Source organism: Phaethon lepturus, unplaced genomic scaffold, assembly GCF_000687285.1.
Source record: "Phaethon lepturus isolate BGI_N335 unplaced genomic scaffold, ASM68728v1 scaffold5226, whole genome shotgun sequence".
NCBI lineage: Eukaryota > Metazoa > Chordata > Aves > Phaethontiformes > Phaethontidae > Phaethon > Phaethon lepturus.
Genome location: NW_010543958.1, coordinates 15,351 through 27,399, shown reverse-complemented (window position 1 = coordinate 27,399; position 12,049 = coordinate 15,351). Strand labels below are relative to the sequence as shown.

Here is a 12,049-nt window from a genome sequence, read left to right as displayed (position 1 = left end):
CCTGCTGAATAATCCCACAGCTCCATTATCTGTGGGGGAGTCCTCTCTTCCAGTGTTCTCTTGCAAGGCTGTGGTGCCTGTTGGGAGCTCACAGATAGAGCTGAGAGACACCACAGGAAGCATGTACTGAAAGACCATACAGATTGCAACACTATCACTTATCCCTTTCATGCTGCCTTTCGCCATAAAGAGAGGGTCAGTCACAAAAGGCTGCCTTTGTCCCTAAATAATCACAGTGCTGGTGCCTTCCCTAAGACTTTTCTCAACCTGTAAGCACACATGGCACAACAGGAGCACAGTGAACAAAAATGCTGTAGCAGCACGAGCCCTACCATCCTGATGTCTATGCTGATTTCTAATGGCAAGGACACAGCAAAGCTGTCTGTTAAGTTTATACTTGGAAACTTGACAACCACCTCCCTGCATTAACAATGCTTGGGACCATACTTTTTCAAATTAACACCATTGTCTCCAACTGGACTTTAGTACTTGCCATACACGTAGTGTTTGGACTTGCGTATTTGCCAATCACTTGTTTGCACAGAATCCTTTCAAAATCTTTACTTATAAGGACAAAAGAGTTTTAACATTAAAGTGATAGAATGTAAGGCAGAGAGATTGTAGGCTGGACATGTGGCTCTGGCCTCCTTGGTCTGTTCGGCTCTTTGTGAATTTTTGAGGGGAAATAGGTGATGATTGTTCTTTGAGAGAGGGAGGTTCAAGGCAGCGAGGCTGTGAATGGCATTGGCTGGCACTGGCTATAAACAGAGCACTGTTACTGGTTTCCAGTGTACATTTTCAGCACAGTTTCAGAGATTGGAATTTCCAGATGATGTGCTCAATGTATGTGGTGGGGGTGGAGGGCAGAAAGGGTCCTCCTTTTTCATGTTCACTTCTGGCTGTCAGTCAAATGTAGCAATAAAATCAGCTCCAATTAAGGGGATATGCAAGGAATTTCATGATAATGTCAACACTCCATTCCATCAATACAGAGGTAAAGAAAAGAAGCTAATTTAAATTATTTTTTAAAAAGAAATAACCTCAGTCACACTCGACTGTGGTATCACCAGATAAACAGTTAATCACAAAGGTACATGAAGTGGTTGACAATTCCTTCGTTATCCTGTGGGGTTTTTGCTTTGTTTTTTCTGTTGGGGGCCCTGGTTTCTGTTTCATTTGCTTTCTGATTACTCCAGTGCTGACTTAACTTTCTCCAGCAGACTGCCTTCAGTTCCTGAAAAGGTTCAGCTTCTCATCCATTAACCCCTTACTGGAGGGAGTCTCACTCACCTGACCTTAGAAACAGAACACAGCTAGAGAGACCAGTGTACTACAAGGAGAAAAAGTCCAACTGTGGAATCACTCCCATCTTGCTTCACCTCTAACTTTCTATGTGACTTGAACACATGTCCCAGTTAAAAGAAAGCACTTGGCAAGGTTCTCAAGCTTCTCAATATTCAATAGATACTTTTAATCCTGTGTTCTACCATGTAGGGGCCTAAATCTACCTGTGATTACTTTCTTAGCTGCAAAATGGGAATAATTACACTGCAACAGTATAAAATCTGATCTATTTTGGATTCATTGATCCAGGGAGGGGAGAATTTCCAGGGAGCACAGTTGTCTCTCCAATTGTACTGGTGTGGAAACACATCATATATGTAGCTGTCACATTGCTACTCCATTTCATCTACCCTCATGTTCCTTGGCAAGATCTGCAATTTGCAGCCACAGGGCTGCATTCTGCTCCAGCTGACCCACAATCTACAAAAACATTTTGGAGGTGCTTTTGACCTCCTCAACCCATATTAAGATTATCTGTAGGGCAGCTGAGGGTCAGGTCTGGGATGGTGCTTTTTTAACTTCTTGCCCTACTTGGCATTCTGCTGTGTGCTGTTAATCCTGCAGAAAAGACTGATGATTTCATGAGTATTTGACATATTCTGGATTATGACTTTATGGTCAAATTACTTAAACCTTCGGGCACTGTAAACTTTGTATTTTGAGAAGAACAAATGCCCTCCTACAAACAGGCTGGCTAGCAGTTTAGTTACTGTAAGTAGTCAGAGTGCAATGAATTCTAAACGCAGTAACTAACACCTGGACTATTCAAAGAAGTATGATAGCAGTTATTACTAATTAATAATAAGCTTAATAGATGCTTAATACATACTCAGATATCAGATCTGATTTTTCCACTGAAAATTATATAACTAAACCTCTTAATAATAGTATCTAAAACTTTGTGAACATGCCACTAGTTTGGATGGAAGTAATTCTAGTTACACCAATTTCAGATTTTTAATTCAACCCTCCTAAAGCACCCTATAAGAAAGCCCCAAGCCATTTTAGCATAGATGTGAACAGGTGGAGGGTACAAACACTTTGTGCTGTGCCTTATCCCCTCTCAATTTCTAGAAAAAAAACCTGGAAAGCTGTCCACTGCTGATGAGAATCTGTTTGGATTGAAGAACCTGATGGATTATCTAAGGCTCTGTTCCAGTGATAGCCAACATTGGCTGTTAAATGTATGACTACATTCCCTGTAAAATGTGTCTCCATTTCCTTTCAGGTTGGGAAGCTGATCCAAGAAGCAGCTGGAAAGAGTAATTTGAAGAGAGTTACACTGGAGCTGGGTGGGAAAAGCCCAAACATTATTTTTGCAGATGCTGATTGTAAGTCAGCACTTACTTGCATATTTTTCTTAAAAACATGTTTGTGTGGTGTCTTTTTTTTTTTCCCCCTTCATTTTAGGGCGTATCTTTCATACAAAGTGAAATGGGCCAATACAGCTGTATCTAATTGCACTTCTCAATCTTACAGAAGCAGCCTAAGGTGTGATTATTTTTTATAAAAAGATAACATTTTCACCCACAAATTCATAGACAATAAGAAAACAGGAAGAAGTTAGAACCAAATATATAGAAATGGTGTTAGTCACAGTCATGGTCCCATACACATTTGTCATCCTAAACTCTGCAGCAAGGTGCTTTAAAACTGGAAATTTGGTGATTTTTTTATTTCACAGCAATTATAAAAACAGAGGGCTTTAATTTACCCTTGAGTGGCTAATCTAGTCAGTGCAGTATTCCTTTGTTAAACTGTTTTGATTAGTAGCTATAAGTAGAGACTATCCAATTTTCTAAATTTTCACAATTGAAGAATTGTGTATTGAAATATCCTCATTGCCACTGTCAGCAGAGAGCTCAGGATTTTGGCAGCTGGATGATGGTGCAGCTGAGATTTTTGGCACCTGAGAAGGTACAGGACAGCCATTTAGGACAGGATAAAAACACAAACTGGAAGTTTCTGCTTAAATGATCAGCAATTAAATAGTTAAAAATGTTGATATCTAAATTGTCAGCAGGAGGTTTTGAAGTTAACACCCCATTAAGATGAATGGGACAGTTCACACCTTGCTTTGAGCTATTGTTTCAGGCTGTGTGCAGGCACACTGTACTAAATGCATTTTCTGAGAACTTTGTAACCCAAATAAATAGTCATATAAGGATTTGGTCTTTTAATTTAAAAGGAGAAAGTGAATAGAAGAGTGATTCTGAAAAGGATGAATTACAAGTGTCGGTTATGATCCTATATTTGTTTTCAAAACTTACCAATGTCTGAAAGACTAGGGAAAGCTTGAGAACTTTCTGCAGCTTTTCTACATAGAAATGTTCTGCCAAGTTGGGCATCTAAATTACAGCCACAGTCATCCTGGTAAGTTAAAAAGCCTCCTGTCAACTGAAGCCAGATACAGATGTTACAGCCTTCTACCCCAGTTACTTATCTCCATCTCCCACCAGAAATCACATCATCTCAAATATCCCTAACCTACTAACTCAGACTGGATCACCTGAACACTTCTAGTAGAGTAATGTATGCTGGGGGCCCTCCACAGGGCAAGGACAAATGCTCCTAGCTGCCACACAGAGCTGTAGTTTATCTGTGACTTGCTATACCTGCCAAGTAAGGTTGAGGACCAAGGGAGAAATTGCAGGCAACAGGGCAATAACAGGGCACAGAGGAGAGCGAAGTCTGTTCAGGACTGTTCTACAGTATATAATCCTAAAGCTCTCTGGTCCTCCCATAATTACAACCATCAGCACTTGACCTGAGATTCAGACTTCAAAGCTCTGATTATTTAAGAACAGCAGACAATTTGCTCACCATTCCAAAGGAGCTGTTTGTTCTGTTGGAGGAACACTGCATGCGAAAAGTTAGCAGAACGCATGGCAAAGCTGTTTAATGTTTAGCGCACCAAAAAAACAGGGAAGAATGGTTAGAGCCCTTCATGGTGAAAAACCGTTAACAACAGAGGAAGGAACATCAGTTAATGAGTTCTATCCGCCAGTGTTTTCAATCTCCATGGAGCAGCCTGGGAAAATTTGAATGTGATCCAGGGAACACTGTATATAGTTTTGTTTCAAGACCACGCTGAGGGCAGAGCAAAACATTTCTGTTAGATGGAGGTGTCTAGGATGTGCTGGAAGTAAAGCCCTGTTGATTTGTTTATTCCATAAAAGATTATACTTTAAGCAATGTTCCGAAGTGCTACAGCTGGTAACAGAGCTATTACAGTGCTGTAGGGCATCACTGTTTAAGGATAAATTCAATAGACTTGTCAGCTGTTACACTCAATGGGAGAATTTTGCTATGAATGGCTAAATATGACTGGATCCTCTCTCCTGCTTGGATAGTCAACGTGTCAATTTTACCTCCAAAGAAGTTGGAGGTTGATAGTTGATCAACGGTTGGTTATTCTATAGCTGACCTATATTTCTAAAGCCTTACCCTGTCACCTCTATAGGCCAAGAAGATGTTCCTGTCTTGCAGAAAAGTAATGTGGCTTTTTGGGAAGGATAGGTCTTCCATTATCAAAGTCAAATTCTCTCAAGTACTTGGTCGGCTGTAATTCTCACATATGCAGTATTAAAGCAAGTGCAAACAGACAAATTTTCCCCACCTCTACTGACCCCAGGCAGTCTTAAGTGGTCCCTTGAAATCTAGTGTTTCTGAAACACTTGTAATGCTCCTAATATCCCTCCAATACAGCTGTGTCCAGCGTGGAATAAATGGGGAAAAAAATTAACTCTAGACATGTTTTAAAAGTCCGTATTTTTACAGGGATTATGACACAAAAGAAAATGAATCATCTTCATTTATGACCTGACACAAAACAGTATGTTTTGATTTGGTCACTGTTTTGTTTTAACCAAATCCTACTTGTGCCTTGAAGTTTTGGGAACATGGCACTATGTAATACACATGACACTGACTGATGCAACAGCAGATGGGTCTGTGATGTTTCAGAGCAATATTTGCTGTCTTGTTTTTTTAGTGGACTATGCTGTGGAGCAAGCTCACCAAGGGGTCTTCTTCAATCAAGGTCAATGCTGCACTGCAGGATCACGGATTTATGTGGAAGAATCAATCTATGAAGAGTTTGTTCGAAGAAGTGTAGAACGTGCAAAGAGGAGAGTAGTAGGGAGTCCTTTTGACCCAACCACGGAACAAGGTCCACAGGTAAAGGAATAGGGCTTCGGCTCTACAGCCCAGAAGGTGCCTGTAAGCATTTAAACTCTACTAGGACAGAGGTCAGTCAATGCATACTCACTCACACTCCAGGGTAGCTGACATGATGAACATTTTAAAGATTAAAATTCTAAAGGAGCAGATAATCTGTACAGCTCAGAGGTGTTTCTTGTTAAGTACAAGCTCTCATATTCAATACCAGTAAGTTTGCCTCCCAGCTTTAACAGCAAAATTCCGATCTTCAGCCCCCAAGATACACCTGTAAACTGTGAGAAGCTCTCCAAAGTCTCTGTGGGCACTTAACTTTCAAGAACTGTCTACAACCATAACTGTGCTTGTACACCACTAGAGAGACAGGAATTCTAAGCAAAAGATGGGCAGAATTAGAAATTTAGAAAATTTTCCTGCTGCTAATAATCAGCTGGTCTTATACCATTTGCAGGAAGTTAACCTGTGACAAAAATAATGATCTGCTTTGTTTGTCCTTGTAAACCAGATTGCTTAGCAAGAATGTGGGTTGAGCCACGTACGCAAGGGGACACATCCTTAAGAATACTGAGCCCTATGTTAGAGTCAGCATCTATTTGTAGATCTTTGGCATCTCCAGCTCAAAGAGTAGTGAATATAAGTGTGAGTCTACTCACTGGGATACGACTTCCCTAAAAACCAATTTTGACTTGATTGTCAAGTGCACAGTCTGCAAGTCAAATGGCTTCTTCTGTCTTTCAGATTGATAAAAAACAATACAACAAAATCTTGGAACTGATTCAAAGCGGCATTACTGAAGGAGCAAAACTTGAATGTGGCGGTAAAGGGCTAGGAAGAAAGGGCTTCTTCATTGAACCTACAGTGTTTTCCAATGTAACAGATGACATGCGGATTGCCAAGGAGGAGGTATCCACAGATACGGGCAAGATCATTTTAGAATGTCCTAAAATTGATTTTTTTTTTTCTTTTGTTTAGTTCCTAAGACAAAATCTTTAGAATGAAAATTACCACTATATTAAAAAAAAAAGTAAAGTCTTTTCAGAACTCCTTATGCACACAGCAACTGACAACATCAGTTGGGTAAAGAAGCTCAATTTTTGTCATTGGCTGTACAGTCTCAGGCCTCACAGAAGAGATAAGGGAAGAATGGATGAGTTCCGCTGAAGCAACTGCTTTGGGAAATCCATGCAGTTTTACAGACAGCTATTATCACTATTAAAAGTTGCTGTGGGAATTTGTGAAGAATACAACAGGAGGGAGAAGACAATTAAAAAAGCAGAATAAAAAAAGGAATAGAATGCCTCCGAGTGGGCTGCTTTATTAACTAATGATTAATCTTTGTTGCAGATTTTTGGGCCTGTTCAAGAAATACTGAGATTTAAAACCATGGATGAAGTTATAGAGAGAGCCAACAATTCTGATTTTGGGCTGGTAGCTGCTGTCTTTACAAATGACATAAACAAGGCCCTGACAGTCTCTTCAGCAATGCAGGCTGGGACAGTCTGGTAAGGCAGAAGTTATCATACTCCTGCTTTTGGAGATAAAGAGTTTGACTCACTATCATTATGGCACCTCAGTTTTGCAACCTCTGTCTGAAAAATGTTTATCTAGACCATCCTAGTGGTGAATCACTAACCAAGATACGGTACAGCTGTAGGGAGGTGTTGTGACTCTGCTCACCACGGGTGAAAGCTATTGAAAAGTGGAAGGTGCCTGCCTTCCCATTAGAAACCACACTGTCGAATGGCACTACTGAAAACAAAGCAAGCAGAGTATAAATGATCCTTTCTGTGTAGCAGAGGAATCTTGTGAGGTTTCTGCTAAAGGCGCAAAGAATCATGTACTTTCTACAACATTAGGGAACGGAGGGGACACCTCTTCTCTATAGTTCTTAGAAATAGGTAATGCCACTTCTGGAGTTTAATAGTTTGGAATTTGGTATGTCAAGCCTGGGTAAACTAAAGATCCACGAGAAAGCAGGGAGAAAAAGAACAAATTCAAATCTAATAGCTCTGTGTTATAAAGTGGCACTGCGGTTTGTCAGCAGATTAACAGTTCATTACTGAAGCTGAGTCCAAGTGTTTGGTGCCCTCCTCCAGCCCTCACAGGCCAAATCCCATTCTCCTTATGAGTTAAGGAGCAGAATGTTTTTTTTGTGGCATAAATCCCTTGTTTCTTTTCAGTAGGAGACACGTTTGTTATTACTAAGAGGTATAGTGTCCTTAGCTCCACAAGTTTCAGCCTCTCCCTGAGTTGTCCCAAGGTGTTTCTGACAGCACAGTTGGACTTAATACCTCTTCCTGTTACAGGATAAATTGCTACAATGCCTTAAATGCCCAAAGTCCTTTTGGAGGATTCAAAATGTCTGGCAATGGGAGAGAGATGTAAGTATTACACTGCTGTCTTCTAAACTGTTTACAGCTCTACAACTTGATAAACATTACTGAATCCTTACATGCAAATTAAGATCAGGAAATACCCCCATCTGAGGATGAGGGCATAATATAGGATGACTGATGATCATTGCCAGTTCCAAATGAAATTGATTTACATGGTAAGACCATTTTCCTTGCTTTTTTTTTTTCCTTTTTGTCATAGCAGAACAAGTTACTGGAGCTCCCTTCTAATTCTGAAAGGAACTGAAAATTTCTTAGTGTTTTTCTGAACTTTTAACCTGTGTTTTCTGTGAGTTTTTCTTAGCCATATTAACGAGCACTTTTACAGAAAGATTCTCTTTTTGTTACTGCTGTGTGCTTGCTGACTGGTTTGGTGTATTTGTTTCAGAGTTGTTTTGCCATGTATTTTGCCTGTCTTGCTATTGTTTCTTTTCTTTACTTTTTCCTACATTTATTAATATAGGGGCATCTGAATTTTATTAAAATGTTATCTATCTCTTCCAGATTTATAAAAAATGTTAAATGAAATCAGGCCTAGAGAAGGATAGACAAATGTGCTTACACCCCTTTCAAAAAATCACCTTCCATTACAAAGCTTTCTGTCTGTCTTTATTACATTTAGAACTAAGTGCCAAATATTTTGAAATGGAGCTCCACACTCAAATACTGTCCCATGTACCTAATTTAAAGTCTTACCAGTTTTTAATTCTCATAACAATCACAAGGAAGTTTAGCAATTGCATCAGCCCCAGATTGGTTACGCATACAAAGGATTCAATTAATTCCTGTGCAGGAGGCATGTATACCAGATATGTCTCACCTAAGCTTTCAAAATAGCTCATGGCTAATGGCAAACTCTGCAGTAAAACTAAAGTAAGGTCAAACTCTTTAAAACTTTAAATATGTGGAAGTATACAACTTGATCTATAAAATAAGCTCTACGTAGTCTGAAATATTTTCCCTCATTAGGGAGTACTTTGAATAACGCATTCATGCTATTCTCCACATTCATGAGTTATGAGGTGATCTCACACTGGCATAAATATGTCAGCTCATCTAACTCTTATCATTGTGAAAATATTCTAGAACTACTACGCTCGATAGAGCACATGAGTAACTTGACACCCAAGGGTGACCCCATTGACTTCAGGGAGGTTAACTGTGCAAGCAAAATATTCACATATTGGTATCATAGAGTTTTTGACAAGGGAGGAAACCAGGCAGCACCCCAGCTCCTGCAGAAAAATCTATGGTAGTTGTATACTTGATTCCCATTTACAGCTTTGAGAACATTCACCATAAACAATAAATGTTTGGAATGGCAATAATCTCTATCTCACAAAGATGCCTGAAAACCTATTTTTGAGTAATTATTCTACTCCTTTCAGAACGTCTTTGATCAGGTATCACCTTCTAATTCACCTCCTCACCCCATGCATTAATATCTGCATACTTTTTATTAAAATGCCACAGTTTCTTAGACTCCTGTTTTTAAATGGTACATTTTACAGCATAAATAATGTTGTCAGGCAACTAAAGAACAAAAAAAAAAAAAAAAAGAGAAAGTGTCCATACATATGTGTGTCCTTGCTAAGCTTAATACTATGTTACAGCCAGATCATAATTGTGCCACTGTGCTGCCTGTGCTAACACTGTATTATCTGGGACTTGTTTTGCTCCTGCATTTGAATTCACATATTTTTATCACACATGGGGAAAAAAATGAACACAGAAAGTTGAGATCTACTAGAGTCATTCTGCACTCCCACAAAATGTAGCAGGGTATGTGCATACCACTAGATGACCAGAACTCATGTACACAATACAACTGATTTCTGTTTACATTAAGGCTACTTAAAACGTTCTTGTATTCTTAAAGGAGTCTAAAAGAAGGATTTTTTTATATTTACACTTCTTTAAAGCATCTTATCACTACCTGAGTGGTGTAAAATTTCACTCCTGTAACTAAAAATCAGGTGACTCATCCCAGAAAGCCCTATGTGGCTGTTTAATATTAAAGTCCCCCAAAATTCTGGTCTCTGTCCAAATGTCTTCAAGGAAAGGAGGTACCATTCTACTTCAGAGCTATCCTTTAATGTCACAGGAATTATTATTGTTTGGATAGCTCAGAGCTACAGCAGTGCATAGCTGCATTCCCCAAAATAAGTGCAAGCAGGGGAATGGATTGGAGTTATAATTCTTTTCCTTCTTTTCTTTCCCATTTTTTTCTCTTGGACTGAGGGAGGGAAGACAGTATGCAGTATTTCTTTTTGAAGAGCAATTTGTTCCCCTCCCCTCATACCTACACAACCAAAGCAAACTTGACCTGTGGACTCCTTCCTTTTCACAGACACAACCCTTGTTCTCACCCTGATACGAAACTGCAATCCAAGAAGACCCAAAGTGGCCATAGAACAGGATGTTATTGCTCCCTACTTCCCTGTATTAGGCTGTGGGGACAAGCAAGGCCTTTAACTGAACACGCGCTAACTCTTCTGCTCTGCATGTCTGGAATAACCCATCTTCCTATTCAGCAAGAGCAGCTTTTTAAAAACTTTTTTTTAAAAAAATACTTGCCTTAGAATTCATCACAGCTGTCCACTTCCAAACTTTCGGACAGAAAAGAAATGCATAAGGCCCTGAAGCCCTGAGCTGAAGAAACAGACAATAAGTATATCCAATTTTGTTTGCCAGACCAAGATAAGAAACCAAGTGGCAGCTGGGATATGCATGAAGGCGCTGGATACTCTGTTGGCTAGGTTATCTATTGACTTGCAAAAATGTGTGCAACAGGTGTCTGCAGCCAAGCCGCAGTCTACTGGACCAAGCAGAAACTTTCACACAGAGAGACTTACTAGCATTAGTTATTGGGCTCCATGCAGCTCTTGGTGACAGCTTCCACTGAGCCATAAGGGAATGGTTCTGTGGCTCAGCTGAGTCTGATAAATAGCTAAAGTTTTTGGTTATTCTTTGGAGACAAATTCACCACTTTCTACTGAAGGCTGGGGGTGGAGTGGTCCTAATCAATGGGAACTTTTCACATGTCAGAATATCTTTACTAATATATTTCTTTGCATGTACTTAGACTCTGGTACATCTTACATTGCCTACTGAATCATCACTCTGAGTTAAGCATCAACCACTATATCACATGTGAGACTTACCAAGCCAACAGGCACATCAGAAAGATTTCAAAACTGCAGGTGGAGTGAAATGGGCTGGTAAATGCTCCTATTTCTGCCCAAATGATTTAACTTTCCAAGGAAGGTTACAGGACTTCCGCCCCCAATGTAAAATTTGCAGTGTAGAGATAAATACGAAGTAGCCTATGCAACACTGGGGGCATACAGAGGGGTTTAATTGCTTTGAACAGTGGCCGCTCACTCCATTCTTATTCACAACACTTACTAGAAGGACATTCTGAGGAATTCCCCTGAAATACTCTTCATGGTGCAGTTGGCATTAAATTCTGCACAGGGGCATCCAGAGGGAAGGCAGTGTTAAATAGTAAACATGCTAACATGACATGCATGTCAGCACTTTTTAGATTTTAATATAAGTAAGGGAGCAGTACTGTGTGTGTTTTAGGGGTGGAGATAAGATTTTAACCAAGAAACAAATGTCTGTAAGAGCTTGTGCAAAAGAATCCTCGTATGAGTTCATATCAAAGAGATACTCTACTTCCAGACTTGGACTGTACATGTTTTGAGGTGGGGACATTGTTTGCTCTACATACACAGCATCCAGCAGACATATTACACCTCCATTACTCAGAATATGCACAGCAAAATGCAAATACCTATACTTCAGAGAAGACAGGCATAACTCCCAAGAAGCCATGCAATAGCCACTGTAAACCTCAGCAGAGTTGCCGAAGAGATGAGCCAGGCGGGAGCTGACTACCACAAAATCTACACAGCATTCAGAAACACCCATTTCTTAAGCATAATTTATCCATAGCAGAACGTGTACCGCTCAGAGCCACGTGTCAGATGACTGGGACCTAGTAAGTGGCTAGCTTCTAGCATTATAGAGGATCTTATGTAAGATGCTGTGCCAGGACAAAAAGACGTCTTCTACGTACATCTAGTGGAAATCTGAGCAGGCTGAATGCTCTTTCACTGTATGTGCAA

General features: G+C 39.9%; 1 protein-coding gene across 3 annotated transcripts in view; it reads left to right on the top strand.

The window, feature by feature from the left end:
• Positions 1–12,049, top strand: part of ALDH1A2 (aldehyde dehydrogenase 1 family, member A2) — a 56,329-nt gene that overhangs the window by 41,885 nt on the left and 2,395 nt on the right. For all 3 annotated transcript variants that reach the window (XM_010288498.1, XM_010288499.1, XM_010288500.1), the window contains 5 exons: positions 2,573–2,675; positions 5,339–5,523; positions 6,262–6,426; positions 6,868–7,025; positions 7,830–7,904. In XM_010288498.1, the coding sequence (XP_010286800.1) occupies positions 2,573–2,675; positions 5,339–5,523; positions 6,262–6,426; positions 6,868–7,025; positions 7,830–7,904 (686 nt within the window). The remainder of the gene's footprint in view (positions 1–2,572; positions 2,676–5,338; positions 5,524–6,261; positions 6,427–6,867; positions 7,026–7,829; positions 7,905–12,049) is intronic.